Source organism: Lagopus leucura, unplaced genomic scaffold (assembly GCF_019238085.1).
Source record: "Lagopus leucura isolate 7727_CA_CO unplaced genomic scaffold, USGS_WTPT01 Super-Scaffold_100004, whole genome shotgun sequence".
Taxonomy (NCBI): domain Eukaryota; kingdom Metazoa; phylum Chordata; class Aves; order Galliformes; family Phasianidae; genus Lagopus; species Lagopus leucura.
Genome location: NW_024962264.1, coordinates 61,993,875 through 62,010,934, shown reverse-complemented (window position 1 = coordinate 62,010,934; position 17,060 = coordinate 61,993,875). Strand labels below are relative to the sequence as shown.

Here is a 17,060-nt window from a genome sequence, read left to right as displayed (position 1 = left end):
TAAACATGAGGGAAATCAACTTTTTACAAGGGCAGATAATCATAGGACAAGGGGGAATGGTTTTAAACTAAAGGAGGGGAAATTTAGATCGGATGCTGGGGAAATTTTTACTGAGAGAGTGGTGAGGTGCTGGAATAGGCTGCCCAGGGAGGTTCTAGGTACCCCATATCCCTGGAGGCATTTAAGGCCTTGGGCAATTTGACCTAGTGCTTGATAGGTTGGCAACCCTATCTGCAGCAGGGGGGTTTGGAACTTGATGACCCTTGAGGTGTCTTCCAACCAAGCCATTCTATAATTCTAAATGAATGGCCCTCTTATTTGTATCACATCCTTCTTTATTTTCATACAATGTATTTTTCACTCAAAAGTATTAATAATGACTTTTTTTAAAGCCCAATTCTTTCAAGTAATCAACTTACTTTGGAAGAGTTCTTTGACAGCTCCCCCTGACAGTAGGGAAATTGGAGCAAAATGATTTTTGAGGTCTCTTTCAACTCAAGCCACTCTAAGAATCTGTGTGATTCTATGTTTGATTCCTTCAAACCACAGACTGCCTCTGAGGAAAAATTTCATACTGTACCTTAGCTTGCCTTTCACAATGTCCTAATAAATACTACCTCACTAGACACACTTTGCTAAGTGTCTGCAAGAACACCAAAATAACATTTCTTAATGGTCATTCGAAATAATAAATTATATACATACATTTTAGAATATCAGAATTTCTTTTTCGAAAATGAACCTGAGTCTTTTCATTTTTGAAAGTGTGTAATGAAATTTATAGCTATTGAACAGACAAGGACGTTACTCATGTCTTTTCAACCCATGAATTAAGTCCAGAGTAACTGAAAATTAACTGGACTAAGCAATAAGCTGACTTCACTGATTTTCATTTTCTTCACTGTAAGGACTAAGCACAAAGTATGGATTTTGCGAAGTGTATTTGTTTTTAAATATTTTTGGCTTTAGCCAACCAGTGATCTGGATATTTATAAAACCTAACTGCAGAAATAGGCTCCTCACTAGGAATTAATCTAAATAAATGCAGTCTCCATGAAAACTCTTTTTCCATCAAACCAGTATCATGACAGACAAAAAAAGGAGACATAGAAGTGAAAGTTAGACACAGGAAAGAAAAACTGCCACAGTAACTCAAGAACTATAGAAATAAAATTTGCAGTTGGTATACAAATCTGAATGATAAGAAAATAATAGGGTCTGTGGATTGAGAGAACATGCTGTTTCACAGGCTGCTTAAAAATTTATTTATTTTTTTTAAACTCCAGAAAAACACCATAAGTGCAAATATAAAAAACATAAGGAAAGCTTGATTTCTCCAAAGGAGCACATCAATCTTTTAAAACACCTCAACTAAGGAAAAACTATTTTAATACCCTTTATGCTTGAAAAAACACTTCTCCAATATTTACCAAGACTGGAACACTGTGAAAAGAGGTACATATAAAGTGATACATCCTGTAAAAACAGATCCAAAATATGAACATTTATTGATATATATATATATCAATATATATATCAATATCAGATATATAATATGAAAATTTTACTCACTTCTATTAGATTAAGAATGACCTGAGTATTGCATCATAACGTATCAAGAAAATATAATAAGCCTAGTTAAACAGAAACATTGATGCTAATTAGAGACAGCATCTCCCAAAATAAACTGCAACTTTAATATTTCAGGCATCAACCTACCACAGGGAAAAAGTGAAACGTAGTAAAATGATATTCAGAGAAAGGAAAGCAGCAAGGAGATTAAATATTCAGAAAACTCCTGGTAGCTGAAAAACAAGTTAGATATTTCATGGACACACAAGGCAGATGAGAGGAGCATGTATCTTAGTGTTCACTTAGCAAACAAACACTTCCGCAAGCATTTATGCACACTATTTTACTATCTGATTTTCACTGCAGAAAAGAAGCAGTTCTAACCATTGTTTATTACTTGCCTTATTTTTCTTAACAGTGTGTGAAAGGGTCTGAAGAGCTCAGACATATCTTCTGGCTTGTGGTCCAAGTTTAATGGTCCCTCGGAATAGACTACAAGGCCACTGCAGTTCAGACGTGCATGAATAGACAAAAATGAAAATTTAATCACACAGAGCAACTGCTGGTTGAGGAATCAGAAATGAAACCGCACATAAATACTAGAACTATACTCAAGTTAATGAATTTTCATACTGCTATCTTGTCTTATTCACCTCTATTAGAATTAAATGTTACTTAAAGCAGCAGAAGAAAGTTCTCCTTCCCTCCATGCCATGCTCCTAAAGCATGGGAGAAAGAGTAACGAAAGCAGAAGAGAAATAACTTAATTTTAATTCACTGCTGCAGGTGAACAAAATAAAAATAAATGAATAAAGCAAGAAATTGATTATTACTAAGTAAGTTGGGGAAGGATCACTGGCTTGAGAGTGATTACTAATTACTAATAGCTTTTTCTTTCAAGTCTAAATCATTTCTAGGTAGTAAAGATGACCTCCTGTTTTTCTGCCTCTAAGTATAACCTGGCAGTATAGTAACAGGAAGTAGAAAAGCCACACATTAAGTTGCATAGAACACATTTTGATAATCCCATGCCTTTAAATGAACTCTGTACTTATAAAATTTCCCTGGGAAAAGGTCAGTTCATGATCCCAAATAAATGCATGTACTTCACTGAAAATACCTAACTAGTTGTGATAGAAAACACTACACTAGTAGTGACAAAACCCATCTGCCATACTGGCTGAGAGAGTGGATCCCACCAACATCATGCATGTTTCTCATAGCTATTTAATCCTCTGCCCATTGCAAAAACAACTTATTTCTCAAAGGCAAATGGGTTCTGTTCTCACTCTCTAGATTGTATATCACAGAATCACTGAATCGTAGGAACTGGAATGGATTTCAACAGATCAACAAGTTCAAATCCCTGATAAAGCAGGTATCCTACAAAAGGTTGCACAGGTAGGCATCCAGCCAGGTCTTGAATATCTCCATAGAAGGAGAATCCACAATCTCTTTGGACAACCTGTTACAGTGCTCTGTCACTCTCACCGAAAAGAATTTCCTCCACATGTCGGTACGGAGCTTCCTGTGCTCAGGTTTTAGGCTGCTACTCCTTGTCCTATTGCTACACACCACCAAGAAGAGCCTGGCCTCATCCATTTGTCTCCCACCTGCCTTTAGACATTTATAAACATTTATCAGACCTCCTCTCAGTCTTCTTCTCCTTTGGCTGAACAGATCCAGGTTACTCAGCCTTTCTTCATACAGGAGATGTTTCAGGACCTTAATCATCTTTGTGGCTCTCCTCTGGACTCCTTCTAGGAGATCCCTGTCTTTCCTGAACTGGGGAGTCCAGAACTGGATACAGTAGTCTAAATGTGGCCTCACCAGGGCAGAGTAGGGTGGGAGCATAACCTCCCTCAACCTGCTGGCCGCACTCTTTTTAATGCATCCCAGGTTACCATTGGCCTTCTTGGCCACCAAGGCACAATGGTGGCTCATGGTTAACCTGTTGTCCAACAGGACCCCCAAGTCCTTCTCCATAGGGCTCCTCTCCAGCAGGTCATCCCCTAACCTGTACTGATGCATGAAGTTATTCTTCCCCAGGTGCAAGACTTTACACTTGCTCTTGTTAAATCTCATCAGGTTCCTCCTGCCCAACTTTCCAGTCCTTTCAGGTCTTGGTGTCTTCAGCTCACCTGTTCACTAGCAAGCACCTTGCACAGCCACCTAAAGCTTTCTAAAATAGCACAGCAATGCTGCTGTCACAAGTAATACAAAACCCACTGAAGTAGTTTTAATTTTTTTTTTAAAAGACCATCTGGGAAATACTGCTCTTCATCTTCTATTTACAAACTTAGAGTCTGGCTCATACCCTGGTACCAGGATACTACTGTAGTCTCCCATCAGGTTGGAAGATGGCCATTGAAAAATTCAGAATTGTCAAGGCAACAGAAAGTTCAAGAAATCTGACTAATGAACTTGATTAACCTTGCTCTGGGGGCTGGTGTTCTGAGGGCAGGAGCAGGGAGGGGGAAGAAGTGGAGCAAGAAGCAATATGCTTCTTTTGCAAGTTTTTGTGTTTGTGTGTGCACGTCTTAAGACAATTTATCCTGTTACCAAGGATACATACTTTTTTGTTTTTATTTTAAGCTTTACGAGCTTCAACAAGAAGACTGACAAAGCAAGACAGTTATCACTGACTCATGTAGTAATGTTCTGCCTGAACTTCCCTTCTCTCTGCGTAGAAGCTAGAGACTGCTTCTGCTGAACTTCAAGCAGACAGAACATCATTCTTTCTCTAGTTTCTAGGTTCACTTTCTTTAGATCTTGATTCTAAGAATAAGAAAATAAAAGAAATAGAGGCTATATGAGAATATAAGAAAAAGGGCTACAGCACTACAAAGAATGATTGTGAAAAGGTCTCTATTTGATATCTCTGAAAGAGTTCTGAATCAAAGCTTGAAACTAGCTGTACTGTGGAACAAAATTAAAATTGCAAAAAAAGTGTACCTTAGTATTTCCTAACTATTTCTTAAATTCAAAATTCATTGACACCTGTTAACACACAATGCAACATACAATGTGTACAGCAAGCCAATGTCTGAAAAGAAATCTTAAGGGAAAACGACTCTGAAAATGATTCCTTAAAGAAAAGCCTTGCTAGTAGAGGATCAAAGGAAGCCAGCATTTCTCCTTGCCCCAGATGCATACTACATAGATTATATAACACCAACAACACAGCAGTGTGAAATCAGAGACAGATGCTACTCAAAGGCTTCTCCTTTCACAGTCCAAATAAAAGGCTTGCAGTTCTTTGAGACAGCACCATAAGGATGGTGTAATTTTGCTGCATAACTTCGCATGGCAGTGATTTATTTTCAAGTCACCAGATACTTGGGAACAGTTAAATTGATATATTTTCTCTCTCTCTGTCCTTCTTTGTAGCTTGAGATTGGCAATGCATGTTTTCCAGAGAGTCTTTGGTTTTCCACCGAGCAATTGTGTTCTTCTTTGTGTCCTCCAAGAGCTTCAGATTGCATTCTCACATTCATGCTATCTTTTGGTAACCAGATTATTACTGTTATTTTCATTAGAACATCACTTACAAAGAATACCCCATTTAAGAGAAACAATGGGCCACAGGGATTTCCAGAAGAATACCGCACTCAAGATTTGAGTCATTTTATTTCCCTACTACCACTATACTACTCCTATACTACTTTTATTAGCTAACTTTAAAACATTCCCAGTGGTAAAATATTTAAAATATGCTGGCTTTACTCCAGAGAAACTGCTGTCTTATTAAATCAGGAACAAAACGCACTTGACCTGATCAATCTTGAAAAAACTGTGAGAAGCAAAAAAACTGCTTTAATTCAGTTGTTGAAACAGACAGTACAGTTGGACCAGGTCCAGAGGAGGGCCACTAAGATGATCACAGGGCTGGAGCAACTCTCCTATGAAAAAAGGCTGAGGGAACTAGGCTTGTTTAGCTTGGAGAAGAGAAGGCTCCAGGGAGACCTCATTGTGCCCTTCCAGTATTTGAAGGGAGCGTATAAACAGAAGGGGGAACGGCTGTTTATGAGGGTGGATAGTGATAGGACAAGGGGGAATGGTTTTAAACTGAGACAGGGGAGATTTAGGTTAGATATTAGGAGGAAGTTCTTAACACAGAGGGTGGTGACACACTGGAACAGGTTGCCCAAGGAGGTTGTGGATGCCCCATCCCTGGAGGCATTCAAGGCCAGGCTGGATGTGGCTCTGGGCAGCCTGGTCTGCTGGTTGGTGACCCTGCACATAGCAGGGGGTTGGAACTGGATGAGCACTTTTCAACTGGATGGTCCTTTTCAACCCAGGCCATTCTATGATTCTAGGATACAGGGTACAAAATCATACAATAGTTTATACTTATTAATACTTTCCTTGCAAGAGATTTAAATGGACTCACTGGTCACAATGTATTCAGCTTGTTATGAGAATTTCTATCAGATCTTGACTAACTAAGAAAAACACACAATTACTGATAAATATGTTTGCTTTTCAGAACAAGCTACAGTATTTTTGAGTGACAGAATATCTGCTTTCAAAAAGATCTTTTTGTGACAACATGACATTCTATTTACTGATGTTCTTGATTCATCACTCAATTACTATTTTCTTTTCTGGAGGAAGACCAACCAGTAGTTCTAGTGCCCTGCTTTCTATAGCCCACCTCTTCTCTTTCTTTTTGCTCTTGACCTTCTACAATAAACTGGCAATGACTCTTCTTAATTAAACATTCTCTTTTTTCTGTAAGAAAATGCAAGAAAACTCAGGTGAAAGAAAATTTGTCAAAATTCTGAGCCAAGTTTTCTAAATCTTAAATCATTTTGTAAGTGAATGGAATTGAAGAAAAATAGTTAACAGAATTACTTACCATACAATGGCTAGTCTTGGAATAGTAAACATTAAAGCTGGTTCATAGTCATCAATCATATCTTGAGTGAGGTATCCAAGCCTTAAGGCTCTAAGCAGAAGAATAAATTGATTTAGCAACAGATTAGACTCACACAGAAACCATTTCAACAAGAAAAAAATCTGAAAACAATGTTGTGAGGTAAGCCCAAATGACTGTTGCAGTCTCCACTGTAAAAATTAATATAAGAAAAAAAATATTTCAACATTAAAAGCGTTTAAGATTATTCAAAACCAAAATAATTTTTACGCCACTTTCCCTTCTTATTCACTTTTTCATGACTGTTTTCACTTGTTACTGGAAAATACTGGTGATTATGGGCTTACAAGCAAAATCTTTCTAAAATAACATGAAGTATTTCTTTTCATTTGAATTAAAATTTGCTAAGATCTTTTAGGTCAAAACACACTAAGCTTACAAACGTAACTAAAAGTTAAATAAGGAAACAGTTATCAGAACCCCTCATCATTCCCTAATAACTCTTTTCAAATATCTTAAGACCCTTTTAGATCTGAATCCCTATTTTTAATTTTTTAAGGCTTTTCAACTTGACAAGATTTCTAGTTTCAAGTTTCTAGTTTCTTCATAGTTTCTTAATTGCTTTATACGTTTCCTAAATTTGTCTACATAACTGTGAAAGATGACACCCAAATGGCACATTGCTCCAGCTGACAGAGTTGTTCCTGAGCAGAACAGAATTAACAGCTTTTTCTTCTTCTTTATCAATACTTTTATTCCCAAATGACCACAGCTTGCTTGGTACTAGCACTAGATGGACTTATTTGATATGTGGCTAACTATAACTTCACATTCTTTCCCACAGTCCACTGCCAGGTTATCCAAAGCTGCAAAAGACAAGCCACGATTTTTCTTTGAATGGGCAAATATATGGTATTTATATTTATACTTGTTGCACATATTCTTGACTGAATTATCATTAACTGTTGATGTCTTAAACAGATTTAGCCCATTTAAATGCTAACTCTTTGTTCACACAGCTACAACTAGCCACACCAACAATATCACAAGATTATTGCCTTTTCTTTTATGACCAAAAGAAAACACTTGAACCTGGCAAGCCTGCATAATACTTCTTAAAGTCTGTAGTTGGATACTTGCTAGGAAAGCATATAGCTGATACTTTTATGATGCTTCTTAAAGGCTACTGGTAAAGTATTTCTAGAAAAGTTCAGATTGAAAGCTGAATGCTTCAGTGCTCCGAGGCATTGAAATGAAAAACCAGGAATTAATGGAATTGCTTACCTTTCCACAGTTTCACAAAAAAGTACGATTACCTCCTGCTGTACATAATATTCTTTTGGAGACTTCACAGGTACCATAGCCGACACGTAACTGCGAAGATTACGAAATAGTCAGTGTACAACTTTTTTACATGATTTACCAATTCAGACTGTAAATAAAAACAAACCTAGGCCAAATCATCACAGAAATGTAACATTTCCTAAGCCACTTCATATTTCAGAGCACTCACTACAAAAACTGTACGGGGTAAGAAGCTTTATGAAATGCAGCTGATTTACTTATTGCAAATTGAGGTAGTAGATCTCAGGATTAATTTATACATGTAATTACACATCACACAATTAGAACGTCATTCTCCATGGCACAGGGAGACGTGTCCTACAAAGATCTTTTTTACCACATCTTGATGATAGAAGAGTTGACGCTGCATTTCACACAGGGAAAAAAAACCCACTAAAATACATACTTTATCTGAAAGGTTTCAGTTGAAATTCTATTAGCGAAATTCATTTAGTCAGCACAGACACAATTTAGAAGACTTAAAAAGTTGGTCTCACTTCTATGTGGGATTACATGCAGAAGCCCTAATGGACAAGGCAAGAAACACCAGTAGAAGGAAGAGGTTTGCTGTCATATTATCCAAACAGTGTTTGAGGACTAGACATAACATAGAAAGAAATAAAGTTGCTTTAGAAAACAACGACAAACAAAACTGCTGTATGCACACAGGTTTGAACAAGTCAACTGTGCAGAATCAGTGACTGATTGTCACTTGTGCCTGCATGAAAGTCACACTTAGAAAATGTTTTCAATCAGCGATTTCAATGTTTTCCAATACAACAGCATATTTATAGCTTTCTGAAAAAAATAAATGAGTAAAATAGAAGAGTTTACAAACACTGAGGTAGAACAAACTATAACGGAAAACAGGACGTTCTGGGAAATATTCCTAAGAAAAGATTAAGACAGTATCCAATTATAAGAAAAACTGTTATGCTAAAGGTAGGAACAGCTGTATTATATTAGATCCATTGATATTCTTGTCCAGGATCCTGTCTCTAACTAAACCAGCACCTCATACTTCTAGGAGACATACAGGAAGCTGGCATAAATCATGCAACACAATACAAGACTCAGTCAATAGGATCTTTAACCCAGTAAGTAGTTATTTTTCTAACCCCAGAAGCAATTATTTTTATTTTTGCCATAAACCTCCAAGCCATAATTCTTTCACAAGCTTTTAAATCAATATGTTCTTGGCTTTAATTATGGCTCATGTGTAAAAGCATTTCCTTCATCAGATTTCAATTTGCCTTCTTAAATTCAGAGTACATCCCACTTTTATCCCTTAGCAGGAGAGGGAGCAAAATCTCATAATCTCTACATTGTTTGTTATGATAAATATTTTTTTAATGTCTCTTATTTGTCACCTCTTCTCTGACAAAGAAAACATTATGAGGAGAGATTTATGGCTTCCTTTTGTGTTTTGGATAACCTCCCTCAAATGCCATATGCCAGCATGCAAATGGAAGATTACAGCTGACTTGCAGAGAGCAAATGCCATTTGCTAAAAAAGCTATTTAATTTTCTATTATTGCTACAGTGGGAGAGAAAAATATAACAGTATAACACATTACTGAAGAATTCAACTGCCATGATAAAAAAAATTAGATTTTTTTTTCTAGAAAAAGAAAACAGAACAAAATAAGCAGCTTCCAAAAAACAAAAACTAAGCAACAGTGACAGGGAAATGGTCCCAATGCATTTACTTTGGATACTTTACCTTAATTCAAATTCAGCAAAAAGGACATCAAAATGCTTGAGTGAATCTTTCATTTTTTCAGTGTAGAGGTTCAAATCTCTCAAGGCCTGGTCACGTATGATATTTCTAACTTCCTCTAGGCTGCGGGTCAGATCCTTGGCCAATGGTCTCATTGCCATACTCTCAATTTCCCGATTCATAATAATTGAACCAGCAGCCAGACACTATGAAAACACATTGAGAGAGAAAATACTTTATAAAGTTAATTTCATGTTAACAAAAGCAGAAGATATTTGATACTTTGACCGGGGCAGGGCTTAGCTTCATTTGTTGCTAACTGTTAAATAACTCGAAGATTTAAAACTGTTACACCAAGAGTCCTAAGACTTCACCCAAAAGGTCAGGGGCAGCTCAGTCAAGGAGATAAAAGAGTGAGAGGAAGGTCAGCAGATGAGCCGACAGAAAGCTCTTCCCTGACTGACAAGGAAATCTGTAGTAGAACGTATCCTTGGTGTGTGCATGGATGGGTTGCAGAAGAGGGACACAAATGCAGATGAAATATGATCAATGGCTGCTTAAATTCAGGCTGGACTGCTTTAATTTGTAAAATAAATCTACAAAAAGGAAATAAATTCTGCTTAAGAGATTCCTTCCTCTGACTAGCTCAGAGCCACTGAACGTATACTTTTACTTGAACATATTAACTTTTTTTTCCCCCAATAATAGAAATAAGTTATTTAATAATCTTTGCTTTTGGCTTTGTTCCCTTACAGATAGGTTAGAAGACAGATTAGAAGACAAGAAACATGGACATAAGTTCTCCAAGCTGTATTAACAGAAATATTTTCTTTCACTGAAAATGTAGAGGTTTGTTTTAATCTAAATCCTCATTTTATTCTTTTCAAATTCCCCTCTGCAGCTCTGTGTCACTGCTCCTCCCCTCTGCGCTCTGTGGAAGGACCATTTCCTCAGCTCTGGATGGAGGAGGTGCAGTCCCAGCACTTGATCAGCAGCCGCATTTCTGCTTTATGCGTACTCACAACCACTTGCGTTGTTTCTTCTTTTAAGCCAAAGCAAAAGAAAGCAAGATAACGGGCCGATAGGCTCTCTTAGTCTGATGACTGAATGTGTCCGCACTGACAGGACACGAGTGCTATGTAAAACTTCAGCACTGCATGCATTACATCTCCGAAACCAACAGGAGAGCTCAGACCACAATGAAAGTTTGAATTGGGAAGATTACAGGTACGAGCTTCGGGAGGAAGTTTTTTTCTCCTAGAAGATAGCGGCTTTCTCAGCGATTCCCACAAGCATTTTCCACCACGCACTCAAAGAGAAGTTATTACCTTCATTGAGATTTTTCCTGTTTGTTTCTGCAATCCCAGTGTGTTAGTCCCTTAGAAGAAAAAAAATAATGGGACTCATAGGGATTCAATATAAAAGGTGGCCATGCCTGCAGTGGGGGAAGATGGGAGCTTGATGATCCTTGAGGTCCTTTCCAATCTGGACCATTCTGTGATTCAGTGAAAGGTTTTATAAGGAATTACCCCATGTTATTCTCTTTAACTACCAAGGAAAGGCTACTAAGTCAACGTAGCAGATATCCTCAGCGTTTTAAAACTGAGCTGGGTGCCATCTGGCTGAATGTAGGTAAGGTCACATCTTAAGATGAAGAAAAGCTGCTGCTTTCACTGCTGAGCACAGGATTATAAAGCACTGATACTGCAAATTCCTTTTGTAAATTCTGCCCAGGACAACCCCAGCCCAAAGGAGCCCACTATTAACAACTGCCAAAGAAACCTTCAGAAACAGAACACACAGAGATATATTGAACACAAGAAGACAGGATGTGCTGATATAGATCATATACTATAAAAGGAAAGGAGGCACTGGTAGAGGTTAACAGCAAAAGCTGAGGGATTGCTTCAAGTAGAAAAGATGCAAAGCTGAAAATAACATAAGGGGCTGTTTTGTGCTGAGATGCCTACTTCCCCTCCACCTTAACAAAAGCACTGTGTTTAAAGTCACCTCAAGGCTAGCAGATTTGAAGAGAGTAAATTTATCATAAAGATGTCATCGTGATTTTTTTAGCCAACAGATATCAGTATTAATGAATAAGCACCTTACAGACCACATCCTTTTTTCTAATTCTTCAGGCTTCCCTTGATTAATCTAATCGTGGCTCAGTCACTATTAAACCCCCTGCTCCCATAGGATGCTGTGAAAGTAGGTCTTCAAGAGAAACCAGGTAAGAGAAGGAAACGTTCAATGTTTTGCATAGAATCCATCTTATTTTCCACATACATATAGAACGAGTACATTAAGTGCGAGAAATGTCAGCAGAACAAAGTTCTGCATGTTTAATGAGTTAAAAGAAAATGACAGCATACACTCAAGTTTTGCAGAAGAACTTTTCTCCTGAGAAAATTTCCTTATATCCCTTTGCTTCTAAGGCTTTCAAAAGCATGAGATGTGAGATGGCTTTTTTGGATAAAATTCATAAAGAATAGAAATCAAATGCTAATTCAAAAATGGTCAGTTTTTATAAGGTGGTCATATCGACAACAAAGAGTTACAAAAATCTGTTCTCAATAACCAAAGCCACAGTGAAAGAATCCTCTTCCACTGTGCATTCACAGCAAGTTCTCAAAGATCTGTTTCCACAACTTTGCAACTAGATGGATCATCTTCAAAGAAGTCGCCAACTTCCAACTGCAAGCTTTATACAACAAAAATTTGTCTATTAATCCCAAGTAAAAGAAATACAGGAGACTTACTTCTGCTCCAAACCAAAGCTGTCCTGCAAGGTTATCATGGCGTATTTCTTCTGGAAACTTAACACAAAAATCTCGGTTGGCTCGTTCGTGAGGAATGCATTCATCCATGATTTGATTTATGATGTTCAAAACATTATCCTGAAGAAAAACACAAGATAACATTATAAATTGTTCCAGAGAAATTCCAAACTTTTTTTTTTCCTAATTTTTAGTGAATTTATTAGTGAGACTCCAAATAAGTAAGGTAGAAAATGCAGTATGTAATGATACAATCATCATGCACATGCACCCCCTGTGGTGAAGAAAAGCAGAATGTTGCTTGGAAGGAACTGTATAATCACAGAATATCCCCAAGATGGAAGGGACCTATAAGAATCATGAAGTTCAGCTTTGTGCAGGACCACACAAAGGAAGAGTAGGAATCGACTTTTTGTAGTTTTCTGATAGTTACTCAGACTCACTTCACTTTGAATACTTCAGTAGGACTTCTGATGAGGAGGAATGACTTAAAGACCTTCTTACCTCCAGCTGTCTATCTGCAAGATACTGGTAAATCAGCTAGAAGTAGAAGGAAATTATATTTCTTTCATCTCAGCAGCCCCAGTGACATGTGTTCCATTCTTCCTGAAAAGAATGGCCTACAGAATGCCCTGGAGCCATATAAGAAATTGACTTATGTTGTGATAGTCAGGGTTGCGTAAACTTGATTTTGCCCCAGAAATAGAGACAAGGAGGTTTCGCCACTCCAGCCCCCAATGGGCAAAAGCTGGCACTCCTCTGTGCCTTCCAGACCATCCAGGAGGATGTGGGGACACAGCACTAATTAGAAAGTGCTTAGTAAGCGCTCTAACCCACCTCTGGAGCAGGACAAAGAACAAAGTGCTCTAACCAGCTTCTTGATATGTAGAAAATAATCTGTATTCATTGACTTGAGAAGATAATTTTCACACAACCCTTCTGGGTACTGCAAGGAATTTAATTACCATAATAAAGGTAGACTCAGAGCACAGAGAAAGCTGAGTGCTTTCATTATAAAGATGCTTTGTTTGTCAGGGGCTTTTTGCTCTATTTACAGAATTCACATTCTACTTAAAATATTTTTCAAACAAATAAAAACAAATCTGTCATGTATAGAACTGTTTAACAGGCAGAATTGCTTTGAGAGTGCTCTTCGCTGTTGTATCTTTCTCTGCATTTAAAAAAAATAATAGAGGATGGGAATTTTAAATAAAGCTGCCTTTTCTGTACGCTTCCCAGTGAGAAAAAACAAAACCTACTCCTAAGTTAAAAAAAAAATAAAAATAAAAAAATAAAAATAAACATCTATATTTTCTGTAATTCCAGTGCAGGCTGCTGGAAGTGCTCTTGCCACAAAATAATCTTAGCACCAATCCTGTAACCACAATGGTATCTATCCGAAAAATAAACAAATCAACCAATTATGAGGGGCAACATTTATTACACAATCATATATGGTATTTCATCTATTGCTGCAATTATTGAAGCACTCTTATATGAATGTGTCTAGCTTATTTAAACACGTGAAACTGCTAGAGAGCATGCAAAGGAGGGTGACAGTGATGGAGGAGGCTCTAGAGGGTGAGACGTGAGCAGCAGCTGAGGGCCCTTGGTTTGTTCAGCCCAGGGCAAAGGAGCTGAGGGGAGGCCTGATAGCAGCTACAGCTCCTCACAGGGTGCAGAGGAGCAGCGCTGAGCTCTGCTCTGTGTGACAGCAACTGGGATTGAGGGAACGGCATGGAGCTGTGTCAGGGGAAGGGCAGCTGGGGGTGAGTGAAAGGGTCTGCATTGAGGGCAGTGGGCATGGAACGGGCTGCCCAGGGCAGTGGGTGCAGCCCTGAGCTGCTGGAGTCACTTATTTAGCATTTGGTCAGTGCTGACAGGCATAGGGTCTGTATTTGAGGTGGTCCTGTAAGGTGACAGGAGTTGGGCTCAGTGATTCTACAGGACCACTTTCAGCTCAGGCTATTGCATGAAGATGCCCGCACCAGGCTTGGCAATGACACTCTTGGCCACTTGCTGAAGGAGTAGCAGCCTGCCACCACTTGCCTTCCTCTGGGTAAACTGGACTGAATTATGTGCAAATTAACAGGTAGCGTCAGGGTGACAAAGGCAGACTAATGGTAAGTCACTATTTTCCTTCCTCCCTTCTCCTCCTCCTCAGTTCTCTATAATACAGATGTAAATAAAAGGATCAGTAGAAATGCAATTTCTTAATTCCTTCTAGGTAGTACTCTCCCCACATCATTATACAGGCAAGATCTAGCTGGGAAACCAAAATATTTTGAATGTAGGTCACATAAGGAAATCAGCTCCTAAACCATTTATTTCACTTCTCTAAGTAACAAAGCAAAGAGCAGAGCTGAGGATTATAACTTATAAATTGGGAGAAAGTCACAAGTCACTCGTGATGTATTCTAAATCAGTTACAACTGATCTATTTCAAGTGCAGGTGCTTTGTCTGTAGCTCTCATATTAGCTCCAGAGCAACAGAAATTGGCACATCAGAATGAAAAAAGCAAGATTTCTGTTTTCAGGGTATTGGTATAAGTTTGCAAAGATCTTTTAATCTCTGCATCAATTCAGTATTAAATGCAACCCTACCAGCTGAATTTTTACAAAGGCTGCGTAAAATGTAATAACATATATTAAAGGAGGGAACTCAGAAAAGAACTGCATTTGAATCTGATTTGTATCAGTTTAAATAATCCAATCCAATTTTAGTTTAGGACATGATATTCCAACTGATTTTACTTGGCACCAAATTTGAATATGAGAAAGTATAGTTTCCCGTTTCTTGTTTTCTAAGAAGCTGCACAGAAGAAGATAGTGAGGTCCATATGGAAAAGCCTTTCCAGATTGCTTATTTAAATAATCATTTAACTTTAATATGCTCCTTTTCAAATGCTACCTTACTTTACAGCAACAGGACAGACAGAACTCCCATTTCATAATCAACTACATTCTTACATAAAATTCCTGATACACCAAAGACAGCTTTATGCGGAGTGCAGGCCTCATATTTGTGTGTTTTTCTTTTTTTATATATTTGAAAACAAACAAACAAACAACCCTGAGTTTCCAACTAAATCATCTCAGAAACTAATTACAGACATTATGAAATTTTGTACCTTAATGCACAGATCACACATTATAACTGAAAGCAGTAATATGCAATGAAGATACCTATATTTTTACAAAGAGGTATATTCCAGTAGTTCAGTAAATCATTTGTTTACTGTGTAAAAGGCATTTGATATTTTTTCCATTTCTTCAGGAATTCCTCGAGTTGACAGATGCTTCTGCTCTAAAACACCACCCAAGATCTGTCATCACATCTCCCTTTATGCCATGTTTCCAAAATAGGTTTAAGAAAGAAAAATATAAGCAAAAACAAAAATATGACTTATTTGTTATTTGCATAGTACAAGCAAGTTAAACCATTGGTAATAAGGGTTTTAATACAATACACACTTTCAAATAATTGCAGGTTTTTTTCAAGAGTTACCTGGCTTCACATTGGCAGCTGGTCATTGGGACAAAAAGCAATGTGAAAAACACAATTAAAGAAATGAGCACCTTTCCCTTCCTAATCTATTGGTGATACTGGAAGATTAAAAAAATAATGTTTGCTAGAACTTCAATATTTAGTAAGTGTTAAGACTGTTCTATGAAGTAAACTGTTTCTGATATTTCAAGATGCATAATTTCACAAATTCTCTCTACTGTGTTTATTTTATCCTGCTATGCGGAGAAGAAGACAAATACAGTTCTCCATCAGATTCCTCCTCTGTTCCATTCCTTCTTCTTATGACACCCAGAGCAAAGAAACCTAAATAGGAAATTTAAAACACTTGCTACTATAATGATTTCAAATCTCAGCTGCTTCGAAGAATGCCAGCCAACTTAGACAGACTAGCCAATGCATTGTAAGCAAATTAGTCTTTTCTTTAAAATAGCTTTAAGAAACATTCAATTTAGTTAATTACAGCATTCTGCTTTGTAAGCGAACGAATGGGTTCAGATACATGGCAGCATGGAGGTTTTGCTTTAATTTAAGTAACAGAAATCAATTAGTTGGAATTGAAGTCGTAAATCTTTCACTTGATCCATCTTTCTACATAAAAGCCTCCGGATGTTAATGTATCCTTTGGTGGCTTTATCCGTTATCTGCTGGATCATGTGCATACAGGGATGACACTTCTGTTTCAGCTGCTCTCTTCAGGATTTCCAACAGCACAATGGCCAGTGCTGCTTTTGGGATTTCTTCCAAGTTCTGCATTTCCTGGAAAACAGAACTGGGTGCTTCCTGTAATGAAGAACGTTTCTTTATATTTATTTTGATAGGAAATATAATGAGCAGCAGAGAGACAGTGAATGCAGTTAGCCGCAGTAGAGGACAAAAAGTTGGTTTATTTTTGGCCCAGGAATAATTGGCCATATACTCAATAATCTGAGCAAAAAGCCAACAGTAACCACTGCATTAGCCTTTGGATATGTACAAAAAGAAGAGCTAATAGCTCCATCTTAGCTATGGTCTAAAAGGTATGCTTCTGTCAGTGAAAGGCAGACTTATCTAACCTTCCGTACTTATCCTTGATAAAATCTGTGTTGCCCTCCATGCCATTAAATTTAATATAATTTTCTTGAAATCCTCTACAAGAGGAAAGTAGCTTCCTGTGTTGCTAAGTACCTACCTCTCTGTTCTCCATTATTTGAATTATCGCAGTATCTAGCCATGGTAACACAGTCTGATAACATTACCATG

At 37.6% G+C, this 17,060-nt stretch overlaps 1 protein-coding gene across 7 annotated transcripts in view; it reads right to left on the bottom strand.

Annotated features, from left to right (window-relative positions):
• Positions 1-17,060, bottom strand: part of ZFYVE28 (zinc finger FYVE-type containing 28) — a 145,681-nt gene that overhangs the window by 44,123 nt on the left and 84,498 nt on the right. For all 7 annotated transcript variants that reach the window (XM_042871724.1, XM_042871725.1, XM_042871726.1 and 4 more), the window contains 5 exons: positions 12,275-12,412; positions 9,519-9,721; positions 7,736-7,825; positions 6,434-6,523; positions 1,974-2,075 (listed from right to left, as the gene is read on the bottom strand). In XM_042871724.1, the coding sequence (XP_042727658.1) occupies positions 1,974-2,075; positions 6,434-6,523; positions 7,736-7,825; positions 9,519-9,721; positions 12,275-12,412 (623 nt within the window). The remainder of the gene's footprint in view (positions 1-1,973; positions 2,076-6,433; positions 6,524-7,735; positions 7,826-9,518; positions 9,722-12,274; positions 12,413-17,060) is intronic.